The 25220-nt window shown below is 33.1% G+C and overlaps 9 protein-coding genes across 9 annotated transcripts; 6 read left to right on the top strand and 3 right to left on the bottom strand.

Moving 5' to 3' along the window:
- Positions 1-1104: 1104 nt before the first annotated feature.
- On the top strand, positions 1105-1625 carry BX664DRAFT_351844 (uncharacterized protein; the record flags this gene model as incomplete). The annotated part of the gene is made up of 2 exons (XM_051547664.1): positions 1105-1535; positions 1616-1625. The coding sequence occupies 2 exons, from the start codon at positions 1105-1107 to the stop codon at positions 1623-1625; spliced, it is 441 nt and encodes a 146-aa protein (XP_051398515.1).
- Positions 1626-1815: 190 nt separating this feature from the next.
- BX664DRAFT_178499 (exostosin family-domain-containing protein) lies at positions 1816-3458 on the bottom strand. Its single transcript, XM_051540019.1, has one exon. The coding sequence runs from the start codon at positions 3262-3264 to the stop codon at positions 2005-2007; it is 1260 nt and encodes a 419-aa protein (XP_051398514.1). The 5' UTR covers positions 3265-3458; the 3' UTR covers positions 1816-2004.
- A 150-nt stretch (positions 3459-3608) lies between these two features.
- BX664DRAFT_284118 (purine nucleoside phosphorylase) lies at positions 3609-4845 on the bottom strand. The gene is made up of 2 exons (XM_051541625.1): positions 4583-4845; positions 3609-4488 (listed from the first exon to the last, which is right to left on the bottom strand). The coding sequence occupies exons 1-2, from the start codon at positions 4773-4775 to the stop codon at positions 3728-3730; spliced, it is 954 nt and encodes a 317-aa protein (XP_051398513.1). The 5' UTR covers positions 4776-4845; the 3' UTR covers positions 3609-3727.
- Positions 4846-6063: 1218 nt separating this feature from the next.
- On the top strand, positions 6064-7688 carry BX664DRAFT_178486 (uncharacterized protein). The gene is made up of 3 exons (XM_051540018.1): positions 6064-6273; positions 6362-6613; positions 6778-7688. The coding sequence occupies exons 1-3, from the start codon at positions 6177-6179 to the stop codon at positions 7563-7565; spliced, it is 1137 nt and encodes a 378-aa protein (XP_051398512.1). The 5' UTR covers positions 6064-6176; the 3' UTR covers positions 7566-7688.
- A 434-nt stretch (positions 7689-8122) lies between these two features.
- Positions 8123-10154, top strand: BX664DRAFT_316590 (pyridoxal phosphate-dependent transferase; the record flags this gene model as incomplete). The annotated part of the gene is made up of 7 exons (XM_051542724.1): positions 8123-8314; positions 8411-8440; positions 8549-8919; positions 9014-9313; positions 9381-9455; positions 9524-9806; positions 10122-10154. The coding sequence occupies 7 exons, from the start codon at positions 8123-8125 to the stop codon at positions 10152-10154; spliced, it is 1284 nt and encodes a 427-aa protein (XP_051398511.1).
- Positions 10080-16048, top strand: BX664DRAFT_387731 (uncharacterized protein). Its single transcript, XM_051549403.1, has 5 exons — positions 10080-10941; positions 11104-11443; positions 11509-15090; positions 15189-15328; positions 15400-16048. The coding sequence occupies exons 1-5, from the start codon at positions 10384-10386 to the stop codon at positions 15847-15849; spliced, it is 5070 nt and encodes a 1689-aa protein (XP_051398510.1). The 5' UTR covers positions 10080-10383; the 3' UTR covers positions 15850-16048.
- A 2592-nt stretch (positions 16049-18640) lies between these two features.
- BX664DRAFT_387730 (uncharacterized protein) lies at positions 18641-19639 on the top strand. Its single transcript, XM_051549402.1, has 6 exons — positions 18641-18676; positions 18748-18841; positions 18942-19041; positions 19167-19264; positions 19333-19428; positions 19546-19639. Exons 3-6 carry the CDS (start codon positions 18957-18959, stop codon positions 19588-19590), a joined length of 324 nt encoding a protein of 107 aa, XP_051398509.1. The 5' UTR covers positions 18641-18676; positions 18748-18841; positions 18942-18956; the 3' UTR covers positions 19591-19639.
- Positions 19640-20613: 974 nt separating this feature from the next.
- BX664DRAFT_338509 (inosine-5'-monophosphate dehydrogenase) lies at positions 20614-22555 on the bottom strand. Its single transcript, XM_051546450.1, has 3 exons — positions 22205-22555; positions 21936-22122; positions 20614-21801 (listed from the first exon to the last, which is right to left on the bottom strand). The coding sequence occupies exons 1-3, from the start codon at positions 22469-22471 to the stop codon at positions 20684-20686; spliced, it is 1572 nt and encodes a 523-aa protein (XP_051398508.1). The 5' UTR covers positions 22472-22555; the 3' UTR covers positions 20614-20683.
- Positions 22556-23268: 713 nt separating this feature from the next.
- Positions 23269-25119, top strand: BX664DRAFT_178397 (uncharacterized protein). The gene is made up of 6 exons (XM_051540017.1): positions 23269-23308; positions 23375-23439; positions 23510-23749; positions 23832-24315; positions 24444-24905; positions 24998-25119. Exons 2-6 carry the CDS (start codon positions 23437-23439, stop codon positions 25018-25020), a joined length of 1212 nt encoding a protein of 403 aa, XP_051398507.1. The 5' UTR covers positions 23269-23308; positions 23375-23436; the 3' UTR covers positions 25021-25119.
- The last annotated feature ends 101 nt before the right edge of the window (positions 25120-25220 follow it).

Below are 25220 nucleotides of genomic sequence, written 5' to 3'. Positions count from 1 at the left end.
GGAACGTGAGAAAAAAAAAGCAAAGTGAAGCCAATCATTGTCATTTGCCATTGTTTTCTAGTTGCCACGGTGGCACATGCATATAGAATGTAGATCTTGCCTTTGGAAAAGAATGAAAAACAACACACAGTCAGAATCACTTTTGATCATCATCCATCTCTCGAGCATCATTAGTAAGTTTTTTTTTTTTTTAAAAAAAAGAAAGGTCAATCCAGTATAATATGGATAAACAGTAGTAAAGCAGTTCGGATATCAACATTGTGGGAAAAAAAACGATTAGCTTTTATGTTCGGGACAGTAAATCCGGTGATAACGAGGGTATCCGCACATATCCATATAAAACAATCAGAAAATAAGGAAGACAGAGATACAAAAAAAATATGGTTTATTTGATAATTGAATAAGTTGAAAGATAACTAACCTAAGGAAGACGTAAAAATAATGAAGTAAGAATGAATCGCGTTTGAAAATCTAAAAGATCATTACCTATCAAGTAGATTGAATCCATATCATCCTAAAAATACACTGTTTATTCCTTCTCGTCCATATTTGATTGTGAGTTGTCCAAATATTTTGTGTCCAATATCATCGCTTAGCCAGCTACGTCTACACTGTTTCATGATACATGATCCTTGTCGAATCATAGTCAATTATACTGCACTTTCCACCTGTGATATGCTATCCATTTGTTTGTATACCGATGAAAATTGCTTTCGACTATGGTTATTGCCTATTGTTGCTAGATAAACCTTGTTCATCTCATGATTAATGTTATTTGTTCAACCCGTTCACATTGTTTCATTTGAGATGTTGAAATACAAAGTATATATAGAGGTCCATTATTAGAAGTTGAATAGTATCAGTTATATGGTATTGTCAATAGGAGAGTTTTGACAAAAGTCAAAGAGTATCAAGAGTGAAAAAGGAGTGGCAAGTACCGAATCAGTGTTCTTTTTTTTTTCTTTTTTCCATAGGCGTTGATTCAGACTCAGTCTCCAAAGTGACCATTTTCTTATTTGTTTTTTCAACCCCTTCTCTTTTTTCTACTACTTACATTTCTTTTTCCTTTTTTTTTTTTCTCTTAAAACGTATTACAGCAATATCATGTCTTTACAATCCATGTTAGGGGGTTTAACACAACGTATTAGAAATACTGCAGTATTTCCTACTATTCGTCCTTCTACAACACTATGGATGCGTACAATGGCCACTCAATCTAATAATAGCAACAATACTACAACACAAACCAGTCTACCTGGAATTTTAGCCTCCAATCTTCACGAACCCAAAGAATTATCGGTGTCTTTAGATCCCTATGCTGGTCGGTCCATTGGTAATGTATCCAATGTCAATGCAGCTTATCGTCGTCTCAATACTATTTTGGCTCAAAACAACGTTCGAAGAGAAATCCGGGCCAACTTGAACTATGAAAAACCCAATGTCGCCAGGCGAAGAAAGAATATTGAACGCAATCGCAAGTTGTTTGGTGCCATGGTTCGCAAGAAGGTTGCTTTGATTATGCAAATGAAACAACGGTAAGTTCCCTTTTGAGCTTTTTTTTTTTCCTTTTCGTTTATATGCTCATTCTTTTTTTTTTTTTTTCAACTTCTTCTAGTGGCATGTAAAATCGAATATGAACGATGAACCATTTCAACTTATTATCAACACCCAATCCTATTGTTTGATCACCTTCCATTTTTCCAATTCACATATATATTCTCTTTATCCTCTATTTGTATAGTCATTTCCTCTTCCCTTCCCAAAATACACTACGATTATAGATTTGTTTCTTTTACATCATTTTTTTTTTTTTTGTTCAAAATAATAAAGGTACACATACATTCAATTACTCATCTTTGTCATTTTGTTTATTATTTTTTATTTGTAAGTGATAAAAGGAAAATCTATATCAAACTATGTACACATATATTCCCAATAAATTAATACTACTAAAAAAAAAAAAAGTTAGATATCGCTATACTAAAAAGTAAAACATCAACAAAATTAATATCCTAAATGTAGGTTGGTAGGTTGATTCCATTCGTTCATTCGACATAGTTCTCTAATGATAAAGTGCCAAGCGTCCATTTCCAAGCCAACACGACGTCCATACTCCCAGAGTTTCTTGCGTTTATATTCATAAGTGGTATCATCAATGTTACGTAAGATATCATCCAGACGATGTACCTCATCTCGACGTACACGGACAATGAAGCTATCCCAATCCACATCCATTTCAAACGGTTCAATAATCCCATCCGCAATAACCACAGGTACTACACCAAAAGCCATAAATTCCCAGATTCTTGTTGTATCCAAAGTCCAACCCATAGGTGCTAGACCGTATTTTGCACGAGCGAGTTTTGCAGCATACTCCAAATCAGCCACGCCTTCACCAATGTCGTAGCCACGATAATGTTGAAAGTGTTGGAAAATCAAAGATCGAATACCATTTGAATAGAGATCTTGTACTTGTGTATTGGCACAACATCCTTGGAATAGTACAAAAATGTCGCGTTTCTTATTGTTGAGTGGATGACCATTGTCATCCAGATACTTGGTGATATCAACTTGTAAATGGTGAATCAATCGTGTGGCCGATGGTATAACAATGTCGCGATAATATCTATGTCGAGTCATCCAAATAGGTCGTTTGTCACCAACAGTAGTAAGGAAAGTAGCATTGGAGAAACGATGGTGTGAGTTGGCATAGTAAGTAAATGTTTTGTCCATAGGGTGAATCATTAAATGGTTGCGACCTTGTGATTGATTCCAATAAGGGTACTGTTGGATCACCATATCCATCATTGGGTTCACATATTTTGTGTCTACATCACATCGTTCGTCCCAGTTCCATCCATGTTCTGACCAACAGTGATAAAGATAACAGCTACCAAAGAAAGGGATGAAGAAGAGATTTGCTTCAGTTGGATCCTGTGTCACATAAAGTTGATGAATGGTCGACGTAGGGTCAATCAGTTGGTTGTAAAGTATGTTTTCTGAATTATAGTTGGATTCATGACATTTGCCTTGTCGAATCGATAGTGGTACTTGGAATGTGCTAGGCGCCTCATACACATAGATCTTGGGTTGACATACCGCTTCTTCCAGAGGGGACGGCCAATACTGAGGAATATTGACAATAGGTAGTGGTGGTGCCGCAGAATAAGGTTTTTGCATACGTATAAGTGATATGAGAAGAAACAATGCGATGGCACATAGGATGATTACATATCGTTTGTTGATACGTAGGATTGATGGCATGACCTTAGTTGGAAAGATAAACTGTTTAGTTGTTCGAAATTCAAGTTGAAGTTGTAGAGTTAACAAGGGCCAAGTACAAGAGGAATAAAAAAAATGTTCAAGAGGATATATAAAAGAGATGATGGTGAATCTACAAATTAAAAAAAAAAAAAAAGAAAAAAAAAAAAGAAAAAAAGATAATAATAAAAAAAAAATGTTTTCGCACTAAAATGGGAGATCACCTTGATCAACTAAGCGGTGTCTCAATCAAATATAATGAAAAAGCAACAACAATATTTTAATAATAAAAATGATCAAAAACAGTATACAGAAAGATAAGAAGATTTTATTATTGTACATAGATAAGAAGATAAAAAGTAAAAAAAAAAAAAAATAATAATCTATATACACATTTCTATCAATACAACAACCAATATATATATATAATAAATAATAATAATCAGACCAAGTAAATTGATTTATATCATTGCTCCGACAATAAATCAGCAATTTTCTTGACTAAACGTTGCATATCCAAAGCACGAGCAGCTCCTGTTTCCAAGACTTCTTCATGATTGGCAACCACAGCATCACGATCGATATCTTCATCCACAATATGGTCGAAAGGTAAACCTAAATCAGATAATACTTCCTTCTTCGCGTTCTTTCCACGTGAAATGACAACCGCATTGGTCATCAATGAGATTCCCAAGACTTGGATACCACAATGGCGAGCAACAACGACTTCAGGAACAGTTGACATACCGACAGCATCAGCACCATTGTTCATCAACAAACAAGATTCAGCAGATGTTTCGAAAGAAGGACCAGAAACCATACAGTAGACACCTTCATGCATATCTGCCAAATCAATTCCAACTTGATGACCAGCCTTGAAGGCCAAACGACGCAAATGATAACTATAGGCATCTGACATGGAAGGGAATCGAGTACCGAACGTTTCCAAATTGTGACCTACCAAAGGATGAGAACCTACCAATCCAGGTAAGAAGATATGATCTTGAAGTATCATCAAATCACCCACTTTTTGTTTCTTATTCAACGAACCAGCCGCATTTGTCACAATCAAAGTTTCCACACCAAGAAGCTTCATTACGCGAACAGGAAGTGTGCATTGTTGCATAGAATGTCCTTCATAAAAGTGGAATCGTCCAACCATAAACACAGTAGGTGTACGTGCTTCTCCTAAATGGCCAAACACAAGCTTACTGGCGTGTCCAAGTACTATCGTAAAAAAGAGAATAGAAAGATATTTCCGTTAGAAAATATTTATTTCTAGAATGGTTTTTTTTTTTTTTTTTTTTTTTGTTAAATTTACCTTTGCTGACTGCAAAACCGGGAATATCGGTATAATGAAGTTCAACCTTGGTGGAAGGATCAATAGTGTCTACCAGACTACCTAAACCAGTGCCACAAATGATACCTAGTTTAACAGACTTGAATTCTTCAGGAATACGATTTTGAATATATTCAAAAGTAGTTTGAATAGAGGATTCGTTAATAATAGACATGATAGACAAAAAGGTAGAATAAAAAGAAAAAGGAAAGAAAGAAGAAGAAAAAAAAAAAAAGAGAACTGGCCTGCCCTTTTACAGTCAAAAAAAAAAAGGCTCTCATGAAATTTATAATCCGCCAAAGCCACGGGAAAAAAGTCCCGTGTAAAAAAAAAAAAAAGGCTATAATGTGCTTCATTGCGAACGACAATCACTGGTCCCTGAGAAAAAAAAAAGCTTATGTATTTCATATACCGTTCCCAAATCAATCTATTTTCAAAGTAGCTGTCATTTGTTTTTTAGCATCTTATGAAAGATGTGACAATAATTTGATCATACATTCTAAGGAAAACTACAACAGTTTAAAGTGAAGAAAAAAGAATAGGTGTCATCATCCCATACTTTCCTTTTTTTTTTTTTTTAAAAAATGTTGAACTGTGATTGGACATCAATCAGGTATTTGTGCAGGTTGATGTTTTCTCCACATTTCTCTATCTGATGTTAACCCCCAGCCTCCTCTTTCTTTTTTTGTGGCGAACCTTTTTTTTTTTTTTTTTTTTTTTTTTTTTTTTTTTTAACAATGTAATAGACCAAAATGGATTGAATTATATATATAGTTATGCCTTGTTTTAGTTGTATCATTTTGATAATCATTATAGATTCTAAATTATATAATTGATTCTTCTCCTTCTGTTATTGTAGTTTACAATATAACTTCAACTGTTATTTTTTGTAGTATTTGGTAAATAAAACATGCAGCACCTATTGATGACCTCTCTCTTTCACTTTGGGTTTGCTTTATATGCGTACTGATTAAAATTAGATGATTAATAGTAAATATGATCACAATCCAAGTCTGATTTTTTAATGATGAATGAATTTTGAGAGTGGACGTAGTGATTTTCAAGTTTTAAATCATATACTGGCTATAAGAAAGAGAAAAGTAAGGAAAAATAAAAATCCAACCTATGATACGCAATAACAAGAAAAGAAAAAAAAAAAAAACGAGATTTTTTTTTTCTTATGCATGCCTCCTTTGCTCCAACTTCCTTTTTAAATCTTATCATCATATAGATATTTAAGTTCTCAACCTTACTTTAAATAACAACAGTATAAATAAAGAGTATAACAACAATAATATTGGGGTATCACCTTTTAACCGAAAATAAAGATAATCCAGAAGAGGGGGTGGATTATATATATATCTTTTTTAACGCAGATTATCAATAAAAAGAAGACCTAAATGCATTCTTAGTTATCTAGTTTTACTTTCTCCTTGTTGGTAATAACTCCAAAAAGTGAAGAATTTATTCCTTCCTTTCCTTTCTTCCTCTTTCTAGATCTATCGTTTTCTTTTTTTTTTTTATATATTTTTATTCCCTTACGTGGTTGATAGTATTCTACCTACTTTAAACGAAAATGACTTTACTTTCAAAAAATACCAATCATCCTATAATGAGTTTATCACGAACATCATCCTATTCAGAAGCTTCATCTTCCAATTCTTCTAGATATGGTAAATACGCTATTCATTTAAAGAATTGACCTTAATGAGGAAGGATAATCACTATGGAAGTAACTCTTTTTTTTTTTTAATTTTATAGATAACATCACCATGGTAAGTGGGAGAAATTTGCAATGTATGCCTAGTGACGACGAAGACGACTTTGATGATGACGATGATGATGATGATGATGATGATGATGATGATGATGATGAAGTTGATGAAGATGATGAAGATGATGATGATGAAGATTATGATGATGAAGATGACAGCTTAGTTCCAAGTGATACGATCAAACATCCATTTTTTTCTGTCGATATAGATCGGATTCAGAATCAAACGATAAAAAATGGCAAGTAGAATAAAAAAAAAATCAGGGGAAGATGAGTAAAGTGAAGTCAAGAAAGGAGAACATTTGATCACTGAACGACCAAAAAAAAAAAAAAAAAAAAGAGGCGGTCTAGAAAAGAAAAAAATAAATGCTAATCCTATATATATATGGATCATCCATAATAGGCAACGACGTTAATAAAATCACTACTGATGAAGAAGGGGAAAAAAGAAAAAAAGAACAAAGGCATAGTATTGGATTTCCCATACAAAATTTTTATTCTACGGGACATAATCGTAGTGTCACCAGCATCAGTCAACCTACTACTAGAATACCAAATAATAACAACAAAGTCGTCAGACCAACATCTCTTCATTTGACTCAACCTACTCCTGGGACCATCCCAATATCAGCTAGTACCGTAACCATGCCAATGACTACTCTGAATTCTCCTTCAAATAATCATCATCATAATCATCATCATAATAATAATACAGGTGCTATAACGACGGTGGCAAGTCAAGATGGATATTCTCCGTCTTCATCACAATACTTGCGTCATCGCGCTAGCTTCTCAGGGATTGATCTTATCATGGCAAGGGAACAATTAGAGCAACAAAAAAAGAAGCATAAATTAAAAAAAAAATGGAAATCCACTGATGCTCCTATTGGTGGATTATTGGCACAATTGCCACAACAAGGAAAACATACTATTAGTTTTCAGCAACAGCAACAACAATTATATTATCAACAACAACAACAATTACAATTACAAAAAAATCATCATCATCATCAAATGCAACTACTTTATCAACAACAACAGCTTTATCCAATGTCATACTCTCCTCAACTTTACCAATCATCATTACCATCATCGTCATCATCATCATCAGTACGAAGGAGTATTAATATGATGACTTTTCCTCCTGTAGTACTAAATCGTTCCCCTACTTCTAATATGTCAAGATGGTGAAATTCTATATTCCCCTTTTATTCGTATTTTTTTTATTTTTCTTCTTTTTCTTGTGTTTCATTCATCATTTCCCCTTGCATTTCCCTTTACTTTTCGTTTCATTTATCATGTCCCAGATTCAATACGAATTATATATATATATATATATATAAAGCAATAAAAATGTTGATATTTATATATATCATCGTCGTCCTTGTCTTGAAATCAAGAATTAATGTACTATACAAGTTTTAATATACAAATCTAGATATAGGGACTGTCATCATTTTTGAAAACCGGGTACTAGATTCAATTGCTGCATTATTTACCTGATGTTTTTATATTGTTGTTTCCTATTTCTTATATTCCGATGTTTGGGTTTGCATTGATGATCAAGACATAATAAAAAAAAAAAAAAAAAAAAAAAAAACCAGGGGTAATCAAACGATACCATCAGATGCCTTTTTTTGGAAAATTGAATTTCCGTCGCTTTGTCTCTCTTTTTTTTTTTTTTCCTGTACTTCTATTTTGTTCTTTCCATCTTTTTATTTTGTTTTATTGTCGTCTCTTATTTTTATATGCAAGATCAAGGTTCAATTAGTAGTCGATTATCTCAGCGTGCTTTGGATAGTTTAGCAGCACCAGTACCATTACGCGCCAAATTGATTCGGGCATTACCTGAACTTTATCATCCAACTTTGAATCCTACTGGTGCCATCAATATGGGACTAGCTCACAATGATCTTATGCAAAAGGATATAATGGAAAAGGTAAAATAAAGAAAAAAAAAAGAATAGTTCTTTCTTTTCGTTAGAATACTTTGTAGTATGTTGAATGACTCTTTTTTTTTTTATTATTATAAACAGCTATCAACTTGTTTGGAATTTCAGACTTCGGTAAATTGAAAGATTCATTTTTTTTTTTTATCATTTGAATGATATAATATGATATTAATTACTTATTATTATTATTATTATTATTATTATTATTATTATCTATTGTAGGATTTGGAATATGGAGATCCTCATGGATCAAGGGTATTACGTGGATTAGTAGCTGATTTAATGAATCGACATTTCAATCCGGTGATTCCTTTACATTTTCGCAATATTACCGTGGTACCTGGAGCTGGTGCAGCTGTATGGCAACTAGTACAATCATTGGCTGATCCTGGAGATAGTGTGATGGTGCTGGCACCTTATTATGGTAACTTTGATTTGGATGTATGTGTCAGTACAGGTGTCAAATTGATTCCTATTTATCCTCATCATTCTATGGATGGTGGTATTGATATGGATTTGCTGAATTCTACAAAGATAATTGGTACAAAATGCAAAGTTTTATTGATTACCAATCCACGGAATCCTCATGGCTGGTAAAAAAAAAAAAAAAAAAAAAAAAAAGAAAAAGAAAATTAATAATGGCTGAATAGATAGAGTACTGATTTGTTTTTTTTTCTTTTTAATTAGTTGTTATTCTGTAAAGGATATGAAACATTTATTGACATTTGCATCAAAACATTCCTTGCATGTGATTTTTGATGAAGTATATGGATTATCGACATTTAATCCAATTCCTGGAACAGAATCAAGTTTATTTGAACCTTTTACTTCGGTGCTTAGCATTGCTAATATTGAACAATGGATTGCTCCTCAATTGGTACATGTAGTTTATGGTATGTCTAAAGACTTTTGTTTGAATGGATTACGACTTGGTTTTATAGTAGATCAGTACAATGCTGATTTAAGGTCTGCTGTTACTCTTAGTTCGTAAGTATCTATTATTTAATAACCATAATATCAAACTGACCATATCTATATATTTATTCGAATATAGTATGTTTGGATATATGTCTACATTGAATGATCGACTTGTTTGTAATTTATTAAAAGACACAACTTGGATAGATTGGTAATATATATATATATATTTGTATATTTATTGTTAGTTATTTTTTTTTCTTCTTCTTTTCTTTATAGGTTTGTCAATACGAATCGACAAAGACTTTATAAAGCTTATGAATTAACAACCAAGTATTTGGAACAATTGGGTATTGAATACATTCCATCTGGGGTCGGTCCTTTTATAGTAGTCAAGATTGATCGGTTATTCAAGAATCACGGGCAAGAAATTAGTTTTGAAATAGAAGAAGCGATTTGGGAAACAGCATTACTAAATGGTGTATATATAGCACAAGGATATGTTTTTCATTGTTTGGAACCTGGTTATTTTAGATTGACTTATAGTTTAGAATGGGATCATGTGAAAAAAGGTATTGATTTATTTGACCAAACAATAAAATCTTTTTTGAAATAAAGTATCACTTTTTGATTATAATCGGGTGGAATGCCGAAGGTGTGTGTGTGTGTAAGCTTTTTTTATTATGTTTTTGTAACCAAGCGGAAAATGAATATTGTCATACATTTGCCCCTATTATTTATTTATGGTGCCTCTCTCTCTCCCTTTTTCTTTTGTTCTTTTTTTTTTTCTTTCTTTTTCTTTTTCTTTTTCTTTTTTATATATATATATATATATATATATATATTTATTCTTCTTCTTCTTCTTAATTCACATTAGAACAACTTGCATATGTTGTGGGGCACAAGTTGACTTTCTTTGTATGTTGTCATCTTTATTTATTTATTTATTATTATTATTATTATTCATTTTGAACATATTCTTCCCTTTCAACAAATATATATATATATATATATATCCTCTCCTTTCATTTTATACTTTCTAGTTAAACTAGATTCTTTTTTTTTTATTTTTACATTATATATTTTGATACCAATTCCAATATATTATAGATATCACTCCTTAAAATAACAACTATTACATGTCCTCCTCTTCCTCCTCTTCTCCACCAAAACCATCAGTTTCTCTTCCTTTAACATCTCGTGGCGCGGCTTCACCTGTCTTACCTACACCATCCAATTCAACTTCTGTTCGGACTTTACCAACTACAACTACAACAGCAGCACTATCTACAAGCAAACTCGTGGAATTGGAGCACCAATTAGCTGAAAAGGAAAAACAACTGCAGGAATCTAGTGGCGGAATAGAAAAAAACGTGTTGGTCCGACAAATTCGTCAATTACAAGACAAGATTCAACTGTTAACAACAAACAAGAGACAAGAACAAGAATCATCAACCAATTCTTCATTATCAACAACTGATCCATCTTATTCTATATCATCTTCTTTTCACCAAAATCAACTTCCTGACAAATCTACATCAACAAGTAGTTTTACAAGTTCAAGTAGTACTTCCAACAGTAACAATGGTGATCGTGATCAATTGGCCCCAGAAACTATGGAAAAATTACGTTATTTGGAACGTGATTTGAATTCTTATCGAACTTCTTTGATACCTGGTGTTAGTCGCAAAGAAAAGGTAATAAACAACTTTATTTATTCTCCTTCTTCCTCCTTTGTTTCCTTCCATCCCACTTTTTATCATCATCATTATGAAACTCTTTCTCATGTCCCCCTTTTTAACTCACAATTCTCCCTTTTTTTTTTTTTTTTTTTTTTTTTTTTGTTCCTTGTTATCTAGTTACTTAGTCAACGATCCAATGCTTTGAACCCTTTACCAAGTCCATCAAGTTCATCCATGCAAGAATCTTCAAGCGCTTCTCTCTTACCATTGCCTCCTTCTCTTGCTGGTGCTACTCCTACTAAACGTCGATCTAAAGTACCAAACAATGATCGTCGCAATACTGATATTGAATTTGCCACGGAAATCGGTCAAGGTCTACTTTTGGAAGTGCGGAAGATGCAAGCTTTATTACAAGAAAAGGAAGAACAGTTGCGTGCTTTGGAATTACAACGATCTGATCTCGAACGTTCCATTGAGGTCATGGCAAAACAACTTCGACAAAGAGATGAAGCTGAAGGTAAGAAATAGCTATTCTATAAAATAAAAAAAAAATTATTAATCGTACTTTTTTGAATCTTATAGAACGACTCAAAGAAGAAACTTGGAATTTGGAATTAGCAAAACAAGAATTGACAATGACTGTGACGGAATTACAACAGCATCTCAGTAAAGCCAATGCCGAACAAACTAAACTCAATAGACAGATTGCCACGGTTACTAGCGAATTGGAACAAGTACGAGGACGTGAAGACAAATTAACAGCTGCTATCGAAACTTTAAAGACACGACATGAACAAGATATGACTGGTGTTCGACGACATATGGCAACTATACAACGGGAAAAGGCTGAACAATCCAAACAACTCGAAGTCATGTCATCTGAACTCGCAATCGCAAAGGCTCAAACAAGGATTGCAAAAAGAAGTCATCAAGATTTGACAGATATCAACAAATCAATCTCCAATAAAACTGGTATCAATGCGTCTTTGGATGGTACTGGTTCCAACGATGGGGACGATGATACTTCTCAACTACAGCAATTTCAACAACAGCAACAACAACAACATTCTTCCAACAAATCTAACATTGCTTTATCTCCCTCTTCATCCTCAGCGACAACTATGCGACAACAGCAAGCAATGGAAGTCGAAACTCTTAAGACATCTCTTGGTCATGCTCATCGTATGGTCTCCACACTGCGATCCAATCTACACAAGGAAAAAACTGAAAAGTTCGAACTCAAGAAATTATTGGCAGAGTCTCAAGAAACTATAGAACAGATGCAAAATGATCCTCGAATGTGGGAAGACACTGGACTGGCAAATACTGATGCAGCAACAACGACAATACATTCTTCAGCAAATGCGAATAATCACAATGCTTTGGATTCTACTGGAACAACATCACGACGACCACGACGAAGCAGACGACGATCTCATGCACGTATGGCACCAACTTCAAGTCGTAGCAACAGTATTCACGTCAAAGATCAACAAGATGATGAAGAACATGATGGAAATAGATCACGATCAACTCGGGTAGCATTTGATGATGACGACTATTCTTATTCTTCCTTTACTTCTGATGACGATGACAACGATCATGATGACGAACGGAAGCACTCGACAACAAAGTCATCTAGTCCTGTTTCTTCGATTACGACCACTACCATCACTTCACCTCCAGGATTTACTTCATTATCGATGGAATTATCAAAAAGTCAGCAACAACAAGAGTCCTCTCCAATGTCTCGTTCCAACTCTGGTGGTCTTGCTTCTCTTTCTGAAGAATTGGCCAAACATATGAATTTCCAACCTTCTCCGTCTTCCTCTACAGAACAACCTAAAGTTCATCGATCGTTAGGAGATGAACTGACTTTTGCTGATGCCTTTCGTCAGGCCGCTTCTTCTACGCATAATACAGATGATCAACAACAGGCTGATTTACTGAAGAGTGATGCTTTCCAAGATATTTTGAAAGGTGCTGCCTTTGGTGCTGCTGGAAGTGGGTTGGTTGGTGCTATTGCGCAAGCACGGGCTCATCGTGGAGTTGATGTTACTACTCAAACTATCGCATCAACACCAGTGGAAACCAAGGATACGGATATTCAAACGGATAAAGTGGTGGTGTCTCTGCCTGTGGAAACCAAAGATACGGATATTCAAACGGATAAAGTGGTGGTGTCTCTGCCTGTGGAAGCCAAAGATACTGATATTCAAACTGATGATGTGGTGGTATCTCTACCAGTGGAACACAAGCATGTTGATATCCAAACAAACGACGTGGTTATATTTTTACCTACTGAACACAAGGACATGGAAATGCAAACGGATGACGTGATGATATATCAACCAGTGGAACATGTGCATTCCGACATGCAAACAGATGATGTAGCGATTTACCCATGTACTGATCACGTTGACAACGATGTGCAAACAAATGAAGTCATTGTATCACTTCCAGTTGAACTGAAGGATGTGGAAATCCAGACGAATGAAAAACCTGCCTCTGTCGACAAACATATACAAAGCAATATCATTATTACTGGTGTGGATCAAGAAATTCAAATGGACCCTGTGACATCTATTGATCAAGCATCTCAATACCTAGCTCCTGTTGCCCCTCTGGATCAGAGTACTCAATATGATTATCAAGTCTCTGAAGTTCATGTTGGCGTACAATCAGATATCATACCTCCTGCCGTCTTGGAAGAAAAGGCAGTCCAAACAACAAATGTTATCGACAATACTTTGGTTGCTCCTAGTTTGATGACAACACACGATGATACCGATAATCACCCTATAAACAAAAACGGCGACAACAACGACAAGGTGGAAAAAATGAAACAGCAATCTTCGCCAGTAAAGCCATCTGGTACCCTCGCTGGACTTTTAGCTACTGGTGCAGCTGCTCTTGGATTTGGTGGTGCTATTGCTCATGATCGTGATGATGATGATGATGGCAAGGTGGATGATCTCAAGAAGGAAGGAAAACGTGACACCAAAGAAGACACAAAACCGGATGAAGTTACTAGCTCTGGAGATAGTACCAGTACTGAAAAAGTGATCGATTCGAAGAACCTTACTGCGTCTGGTCGAAACAACAACAATGTCAAGGATCTTGCCCAGATTGATGAAGACAATAATATCAAGGATCTTACTAGTGGAATTGCTGACAAATCAACTACCTCTGAGAATGTAGAACAAGCCACGGAAGAAAAGACTTTATCAAGATCGGAAGCTGATGCCATGGTGGCTGCTGCTGTAGCTGCTGCATTGAAGAAACAACAACAATCTGAAGTATCACCAACTCAAACAGACACCATTTCTACGAATACAATTCCAGAATCAGCTATCAAGAGATTTGAAATCGGCAACGACAAACGACATACATGTGATATGAGTGCAAATGGAGGACCAACAATAGAAGATGATAACTACTCTAGAACAGAAAAATCGGTTTTGGATGGCACGACAAGGGACAGCACTGATAGTAGGCGATCTGAATCAACAGAAGCAACTACAGTCTCATCGGCAGACGGCAACTTCAGTTCACAAACGGAATCATCATCTATTCCAGCAAGACCTACAAGTCCACCACCACCAGCATTGCTTGCACGTTCGTCTCTATTGCGTTCGAACGGTGGTAACGACCGATCACTTTACGATAAAGGAAAATGGCCGATGATCCATGGTAACAATAACACGTCTTCGTCTCCATCAAATCGCCAAATTCAACAAATGCATGGAAATCATAGTGATTCTTCTGGTTTATCTACTCCAATGGCACGCGTGAATCCCAACTACTACAATAAGGAAGATGATACTGACGGTACAGCTGAAGGAAAGGATTCTGTAGCATCGACCGCTTCTCTCTCTACATCACAACAACGTCAACAACAACAACAGAAACATCATCTATCATCTGAACAGAGTCGATCTATGAGATCATCCTCGACAAGTTTAGCAGATCCTACTATCTCATTGATTACAGATACGATGATGGGTCATTGGTTATGGAAATACCCTCGACATCAACGTCTTTTACGCAACCCACCAGCACAACCTCATCAACGATACTTCTGGATGCATCCTTATACCCGCACCTTGTATTGGAGTACACATGCTCCTGGTATACCCAATCGAGATGTCAGAACAAAGAGTGGTAAGTTAAAAAAAAAAAGAAAATGGTGAATATGGATTTTTTTTTATTCTCATTTTATATTAATGTTCTCGCCTTTCCTTTTTTTTTTTTTTTAATAGCATATATTGAAAATATGAAGGTGATACAGAGCAGTAACGAGGGTACTGGATTGCCCAATGCTAGTATTCAAATCAAAACATCTGAAGGTGATATGAAATTAGTTGCTCCTGATACGAATACTCATCAAACTTGGGTGGAGGTAAGAATATATATATATATATATATATAAAGAACGAAAAAGCTCATCGATTCTTTTTATTTCTATATTAGTCGTTGTCTTATGTGTTGGCAAGACAACCGGATGTCAACAGAACAAACCGAATGATGAGACCAACAGCATCAAGTAGTAGAACAACGAGCAGATTTGACGTGAATAGCAACAACACAGACAAGAGACATCGATCAAGTATGTTATCTGATTTCTTCCACAGCAATAATGGATCGACACTTTCAACACCAAAACCGAAAAACAAACATCAACAACGACATTCTATTCATGATTGGCCATCTGGATCAATAGCACAACAAGAAGATCATCATAAGGATATAAGTAAACAAGGTGAATTGAATGACGATGAATTAGAACAACTAGAAGATCTTCGTATGTGTTGTAATGGTAAACATCATTTATCTCACTTGGAACGTGATCGAATCCTACCTAGTCGACCTCGATATCCAAAACGTTCGTTTCGACATTCCTTAGCAGCGACTGGTTATTAGTTTCTTTTTTCTTTGGATATATTCTCTCCCTTTATTTATTTATTTATTTTTTTTTTTGTGAACGTATATATGCTGTAGTTAGTTTGTCAGTTCGTTATACCCCTCCAATCTTCTATTTTTTATTAATATTATTTGATATGCATTTTCCTTCAATAAAATCCACTCATTTTTTTTTTTATTGTGTTAGTATTATTTTTATTATACTCTTTATTTTATATCACTCCATCTTTATTGTTTCTCATCTGATTCTACTCTAGTTGTTTGTGTTGCTTCTAATAGTTACATATATATTAGTTAGTTTATATTCTTTTTCTTTTAATAAAGTAAATTATTATTATTATAAGCGTTGTTTTATCATCACACAACTGATTCATCATATCATCATATCATCATATTATATGAATATGATAATAAATAAAAAAAGAGAGGTACTTGTCATCAAAGTATGTATCATAGGAGAAATGGTACTATAGTTAGTATTCATCTTATTACTACAGTTATATTATAAAATCATCATCTAATATTATTTATATTATACATATTATTATCATTTACTAATAATTCAATCTAAATCAGTTTGTTATTATCATTTATTCATCTATTCTACTTTCTTTTAATGCAAATCATAAGTGTTTTCCATAAATGGTATCAATTCAAATTCCGTTCTCAATGAGGGGTGTGTTGGATCAAATTCTCAAAAATAATTTTGTTGAGATCTGGAGACTGAAAAAAAAAAAAAAAATTTGTGGAGACAATGGAAAAAGTTGGACCAAGCTCTGACAAAAGAAAAATTGGCGCACTCTCATTTTTTTTTTTCCTTTTGCTTTTCTTTTTTTTTTTTAACCATGAGTCTCTGAACATTTGTAAGTTACCATTATACATTACTTTATTAATCTATATTATAAAGTCACATTTTATACTTACTACACTTACTCTATACTTATTCTTTCTTCTTCTTCCTCTTACTCTTTCATATTATGAACTAATCTATTTTTTTTTCTGTTTTACTCTTTTTATAAAGATACAGTAGATAGATATATGAAGAAATATACAATAGGATTAACTGGACATATAACAAGTTTTCTATTAGATAAAAGAGTAGCAAGTTAGGGAAAAAGTATCTCTCTTATCCAACTCTTTATCATGAAAATTAGTTTATTTAATAGTTTAGTCTTTTAGTTATAGCGTTTTATATTATATTTTCATTTAAATAAAATCATATTTTTATTATCATTTGTTTATTATATTGTCATTTCACTATTACTTATCTATTTGTCCTCGATCATCATCATTATCAAAAGGAGTAATAAGAAAGAATAGTATGATCATCATTGTATTTTCACTAAAAAATAATAATAATAATAATAAAAAAAACTATTGTAGAAACAAGATTCATATGCACATCAGTATCTACTATTTCATTTCATACATTACGTTCATCATTTTAAGCATATATATTCTCTTATTATCAATCATCATCATGACAATAGCAACGTGTACCTGTATACTGTTGATTGTTCGTCTTCTCTCTTACGAAAATAACGCTTGATCAATTGCTTGGATTCAGCTGTCATTTAATTTATTTAAGGAACCAGGTACAGAAATGCACTGATGACTGTTCGAGAAAATAATAATTATGATTTTATTAAAGAAAAAGAACGTAAATATATATAATTGATATACTAAGTACCATTCTAAACTACAAGTAAAAAGAATCACTAACGATTCATAAGCCAGAATAAGAGAAAAAGATACTTCTAATTGATTGTATAATCCAATCCAGTTGAATCCTATAATATATCCTGTTCATCCATGTTGTCCACACCTTATGAGAATAACACGTATTCATTTTGTTTCATTCTGTGATCCTATTGTATATCTGTCCATTCCGCTGATGCAGATGTATAGCCACTTCGCGTAATTATCCTATTGATACTATATTTAAATGATTAAGTTTTAGTGTATCTAGATTTCTTTTTTTCTTTGAGACATATATTCAGTGATCGTGATTGTCAAGGATACCAAGTATGAAGTATAAGAAGAAAGAACGGTAATTCTAGATGGATGGATGTTGTAGTAAAAAGATCAAGGTCAGAAGAACGTATATAAAAAAAAAGGAAAGAAAAAGAAGAAAAGCACTTGTTTACCTTTAATAAGAGTAAATATTTGTAAAAACCACATAGATAACATGAGTAGGATATAGTAATGAAGTTGGAATGTATAAAAAAAAAGAAAGAAAGAAAGAAAGAAAGAAAAAAGAAAAAGATTTATTTTATATGTCTGCCTGATCGGAGCCAGTTTAAAAAATCCTGCAAATCAAATCTACCAATCATAAGGAATCACATAGGTTTAAGTTTCTTTTTTTTTTGAATTGATTTTTTTTTATTATTGATTATAGTAACATCATAATGATGATGATGATGATATATTAGAATAGATACTTTCAAGTGAATGTCTTGATCACTTATTTCTTATTCCTTGTATTCATTGAAAATTGAATAATCATGATAGTTGAAGAAAGGTTACAAAAGAAAAATGAATATCAAGCATACAGGTTAAATCAATTTGAACAACTTTTTATTAAGGAACATCAATCATATTCATATAGAATAATAAATCAGTTTAAATATCATAAATCGATTATCCTGATAATATAAGATAATAAAGTAATGAATATAAATTATGAAAAGCGGTAGTTGAACATCCAAAAAAGGAAAAGCCCATTTCATGAGGTTATATAAAATAGACTTCACTTTTTTTTTATTTTCTCACACCTTCTTCTTTATCACTGCTGTTATAAACTTCTTTTTTTTATTTTGTATAAAAAGTAAGTAAAGATATAATAAAAGGAACTTTATATACTTGTTAACTAAACTCCCTCTTTTTATCTTGCTATAGAAATACCATCTCTTGACTCTTCTTTGCAAACTGAATCCTCAATATATATTCAACAGATCATGCAGCTATAACAATGGGACTATAACTATCAAAGGCACTACTATAATTCCAAAAGAAAAAAAAAAGAAATAGTAAAATAGTAAGTGATTTAGGTATGGCTGCGATTCTTATTCTTTCCTTTTTTTTTTTCTCAGTAGTATTCCAGTGTAATGCCAATGGAAAGGCTATCGAACATATCTATCAATTATGGTTATCAGCACAAACAGAACACAATCAAGGGTATTATATTTGAAGGTAAGGCATAAAATAGGATAATGAAGGGTTTGTCAATCAAGGTATCATATTTTTTTTTTTTTGTTGATGGGTAGTGTCACAAATACAAGTTTAGCTGTTTATATGTTACTCTATTCTCTATAAAGGCATCCTTCTTATCAATATGGTTTTCATCAGCCTCGTTATCCTCGTGGAAATTGATATAGGCATCATTACTACCGTTGTCATCCATCAAATATTATTGGTAGAAGTTCCAACTACAGTGGAATATATATTACACACATCAATCATTAACATTTATTTATTAAATAGATAGGTTGTCATGATACATCGTCCATCAGTCTTGTCATGTTACTATCATTCAAGTGTTACGATCATTTTCAAGTATGGTCAATTACCGTACTCAAAGTAAGATATATAAAAAAAAATGAAAAAGAATATTTAAAATATGATTCTCTCATTCTCTTTTTCTTTTTCTTCTTTCTTTTTTTATTGTTTTGATGCACCATCATCCTTTATATACAGATCACAGAACCAAATGAAAATTGGATACATAAAAAAGATGAATAACTATTGTAATTATATTATTAACAACAACTGGAAAGGGAAATCAATTTGTGTACAAATAGATGACATTTTTTTCTATAGTTTCTTTTATTGATAGTTTTAGTCTTATTTATATTTTTTTATATTCTTCTTCTTCTTTAATAAAGTTTATCTTTATATCATCATCATCTTATTATTATTATTATTTTATTCATCTATTCAACTTTATTAAAATCATAAGTGTTTTCCATAAATGGTATAACTTCAAAGTCCGGTCTCAATGTGGGGGTGTGTTGGATCAAAAAAAAAAAAAGGATCTGGTGGTCGAGATTGAAAAAAAAAAAAAAAGTTGGAGACAATTGGAAAAGTTGGACCAATCTCTGACAAAAAAGAAAAAATTGGCGCGCTCTTCACTTTTTTTTTTTTTTTTTACTTTTGCATTTTTTTTACTTTTTTTTTTTTTAACCACTGGCACTTTGAACATTGTAAGTTACCATTATACATTACTTTACTAATCTATATTATATATTTAAAAATCATTCTTTATATATTATACTTACTTTATATACTTTACTATATACTTATTCTTTTTTTTTTCTCTTTCTGTGAACATAGAGTAGATAGATATATACAATAGAATCAACTGGAACATACAACAAGTTTTTCTATTGGACAAAGAATAGCAAGTTAGGGAAAATTATTTTTCTTATGATGGAGACAAGTTTATTCAGCAGTTTAGTCTTTTAGTTAGTGTTTTTATATCGTTTTATTCTCATTTAAATAAAATCATATTTTTATTATTGGTTATTATCGTACTGTCATATCATGATTACATATCACCGATTCATCCGTTTGTCATCGATCACTTATAGTCATCATCATGATACTATCAGATATTGATCTTTTCATCTATACTAGAGAAATATATACATATTTAACAGATATATTACATATAAAATATAATAATTTTTTTTTTAAACAAAAGTATAATTTTATTAAGAAAAGATACATGAATGAATGAATGAAGATAAATAAATAAATAATGATAAAAAAGATGATAAAAAAAAAAAAAAGACAATTGATATCTAACTAACAAACTTAAAAAAACTAAAACCAATTAAGCAAATAACTTCTTTTCAAAACTATGGAGTGAATGCACACCACCTTCATGGATAGCAGCAGAAGATCTCTTTTCGAATCGAACCTTGCCAGAGGCGACATCCTTGTGGAATTGATCAACAGAGAGAACACCAATATCTTGAAGAGAATGTTGGACACCAGTAATCAAGTAGTTCAAATAGCTGCGAACACTGCCCTTGTCAACAACATTACCAACCACACCTTGAGCGACCTTCACGGTATCACCTTCAGAGAAGTAACGCTTAGTAGCAGCATTACCTTCTTTATTGTCAACCTTTGTCATAGCATCAATGGAACCCATACCACGATAACGCTTGAGACGAACACCATCACGGAAGAAGTAAGTACCAGGAGCTTCTTCACAACCAGCCAAAAGACCACCCATCATGACAGCAGAAGCACCGAGAGCAAGAGCCTTAACGATGTGACCAATATTACCAATACCACCATCAGCTACAGTAGGGACACCAAAGCGAGCGGCGAATTCAGATACACGATAAACGGCGGTAGCTTGAGGACGACCACAAGCCATGACTTCTTGAGTGATACAAATAGAACCAGAACCCATACCAATACGGAGACCATCAGCACCAGCAGCAATCAAGTTGGCAGCTTGTTCACGGGTGACTACATTACCAGCAATCACGTCGACCTTGGGGAAGTTTTGTTTGATCCACTTGATCATTTCAATTTGATAGATAGAGTTACCTTGAGAAGAATCCAAAATGACAACATCAAGACCAGCTTCAGCCAAAAGAGCCATACGTTCCTTATCATCAGGACGAGTACCAATAGCAGCACCAGCCAACAATTGCTTAGAAGAAGGAGACTTGGAAGCCCAGGGATAGTTTTGATTCTTCAACAAATCAGAGCGAGCCAACAAGGATACCAGACAACCATTTTCATCAACAATAGGAAGTTTACCCTTCTTGGAAGTGAAAAGAATGACATTGGCATCAGGAAGTGTAATACCTTTCTTAGCTACAACAAGATCCTTGGTCATAATGGTTTCCAAAAGAGAAGAGTCATCCTTATGGAATTGAATATCACGAGCAGTCACCATACCAACGAGTTTACCATTCATCTTGCCAGTATCTGTAAACCATTGTGGATAAATGAAAAAAAAAAGTGGAGATGAGAAAAAAAAAAAAGTAAAAGAAAAGAGGTGAGAAAAAAAAATTTCGCCTTTTTTTTTTTAAAAAAAATCTTTGCGTTTTTTGAATTTTTACCAGTGATAGGGATACCACAGAAACCATGAGTTTCTTTGATTTGCTTGACATCAGCCACAGTATGAGAAGGAGACAAGACAATAGGATCCATAATAAAACCATTTTCAAATTTCTTAACTTTTCGGACCATATCAGCTTGTTCTTCGGCAGTACAGTTATGATGAATGATACCAATACCACCAAGAAGCTAAACCAAAATAAGATTCATGCATGAATAAGAAAAAAAAAAGATTGAACCTTGTTCATCAATATATAATCATCTAACTTACAGCCATAGAAATAGCCATATCAGCTTCAGTAACAGTATCCATAGGAGAAGACATGAAAGGAGTACGTAAAGAAATATTCTTTGTGATCTTTGATTCAAGACTAGTAGTGTTGGCAGCAAAGTCAATATAACCAGGAAGAATCAAGAAATCATTGTAAGTCAAACCACCACTAGTTTGTTCATCCAATAAATTTTCAATGGACAAACCATCACGGTGTTCATATTCTTTAAGAGTAGCAATAGCTTGGGTAGGATCAAGGAAAGACATGATGATATTTAGATTTTTTTAAAAAAGAATAGTTTATTATAATAAAAAAAGAGTGGGTTTTTTTTGGAGGGGGGTTACCCCCCCTTCGATTGTTTTGAAGCGTTCTTGGCCCTCTTTTATAGAGAAATTCACTTGGTCCCGTGCCATCACCTTGTCTATTTTTCATTGGCCAAATCATCATTCAGTTTAAAAAAATTTTTTTTTCTTCTTCCCTCTCTTAAGGACGGTTTTTCCTTTTGAATGAGATATCTGAGATCCAACTAAGGATAAGAAAACCTTTTATTTTTTTTAGATTGTTACGCAACGCATTGATTCATTGTTTAATTCACACGGTGCTAAACATACATCTTTTGTTTAGATAAAAAAAAAAAGTGATAATCATTATAACTACAAGCATAGAATGAAAATACCTTCCAAAACTCATGATTTAACAAATAAGGAAGAATGACTCAAAAAACAGATGATGATATCAAGTCATCTGAGATCCAATCCATGTGGTACTGATATGGATTTTCGTTTCACTTACAATTCAGCTATACATTGATTGGTTTATAATTTTTTTAAAAAAAACAGGAACAAGATAGTCATTCATTAATAATGTCATCGATTCTATCATAATAATGCTTGAGATGTTTTTAAGAAATGAAAAAAAAAAAAAAAAAGAAATGGTAGAGTAAGAGAGAGAGAGATGCTGCTTGAGTTTGAAAATCGCATGAAATCTTGATTTGATCTGGTTCCTTCCATTTTGATTCTAGTTCTCTTTTTTTTTTCTTTCTTTCTTTCTTTTCTTTCTTTCTCTCACCTTTTACACATTGTACATATATTCATCATGAGCTGGTAAAATATATCTCTGTTATTTATTTTATTACTTTTGAATAATACTGACATATTTCTATAAAATAGGAAGGGTATGACAAAAGCCATTTCACGCTTCCCCCATCAAATATCATCTAGTTCAAAAAAGGATGGTAATAAAAATAAATAAATTTATCTTAATGTTACTCATCTATTACATATATATAATTTTAAGCAACAAAGGATCCTGTGTATGATGGTTTAGAAAAACAGTTTGTCAACAAGGTCAAAACATTGGAACAACTAGCAACAGCAATAACCACTTTTCGTGATCAAACCAGTGCTTTACTTGACTATCAACAAGTTCCTTCTTGGTTGGAAATCGTTGAACCTACTTTGGATAATTCAAATAATACAAGTCGAGCTTATCAAGACTTTGCTATGGCTATGGAATATTGTAGTCAAGAAGTTCGTCAGTCTTTAGTAAGTTTCTTTGTAGTGTATTTTTATATTGTATAGAAAAGTGTCTCACTTTTTTTTTTTTTTTTTTTTTTTTTTTTTGAAGGATCAACTTGATTCCACCACTGTTCAACCATTGACCACTTGCTTATCCATGACAAAATCCATTCAAAAAAGTATCACCAAACGCCAACACAAACTTATTGATTACGACCGATTTCGCCTTTCTTACCAAAAGCTCAGTAACATGGCTGATAAGAGTCCTAGCGAAGAGAAGAACGTATTCAAACTGGAATCTCAACTGGATGCTGCAACCAAGGATTATTTTTATATGAATGATTTACTCAAAACGGAATTAGAACAATTTTTAGCTTTAGTACAACAACTTATTCCTCTTTTGACTGATACTATCTACAATACTCAATGTCAAATATATGGTGGTATCTATGCACGCATCTATGAAATTGTTACTAGTCATTCTGGTTTGGCCTTTACTACTATGGATCAATCGATTGAACAAGGTTTCCAAACTCGCTGGAATCAACGTGATGTGGATCAAGAATTGAGACAATTGGATGTTTTACAGAAAGGTAAGGAACTATATAGAAATCATCAGGGTTTGTACAAGTTACACATGATGATCTCTCTCTCTGTGTATGTATTTAAAGTAATCTGAGTTTTTTTTTTTTTTTTTTTTTTTTTTTTTTTTTTGTATTAGGTGCTGTTTATAGTCAATCTTCAGGAACTTTGTCTTTGCAAGAACGTGCAGCACTTGCAACAACTTCATCATCATTATCATCACAATCACCAATACCTAGTAAAGGTACATCATCATTTATTGGATTACAACCACAACAAAAACCACCACTTTATCATCAACAGCAACACTCATCAACATCGTCAGTACCTACACAACAATATCATCATCAACAACAGTATCAATCTCAGTCACCAGTACCTACACAACAAAAGACACGTCGTCCTCCACCACCACCACCACCCAAACCAAAAACATTCAGTAAACCAATAGAATATGCTCAAGCTTTGTATGATTTCGAAGCGCAAGAACAAGGTGATCTACCTTTACGACAGGGGGATACTATTGAAATAATCGAAAAGACGCCTGATGCAGTTGATTGGTGGAAAGGAAGAATAGGACAGCAAGTAGGGATATTTCCAGGTAATGAAAGAAAGTAGGCAAATAGGAATAGAAGATCAAAAATAGAGATTTTTTTTTTAATTTTTATTTCCCGTTGGTCTTCGTTTTGATAGGAAATTACATACAATTAATATGAAAGAAAAAAAAAAATAGTTATCTAGTTAGTTTGTGTAGTTATATATATATTGTTGTGGTTTAATAAATCGGGGTTAGACGCGGATGACTAAAATAGAGATGTAATCTTTTTATTTTATAGATGATATGAGTGATTATATAGTTTGTTATCTTTTACCTTGATTACCAAAAAAAAAAGGGATGGTTTTATAGGTTAGGGAT

Source organism: Halteromyces radiatus (assembly GCF_025201355.1).
Source record: "Halteromyces radiatus strain CBS 162.75 chromosome Unknown BX664scaffold_6, whole genome shotgun sequence".
NCBI classification, from domain to species: Eukaryota; Fungi; Mucoromycota; class Mucoromycetes; order Mucorales; family Cunninghamellaceae; genus Halteromyces; species Halteromyces radiatus.
The sequence above is the reverse complement of the archived record's forward strand: the minus strand, read 5'-3'. Positions and strand labels throughout refer to the sequence as shown.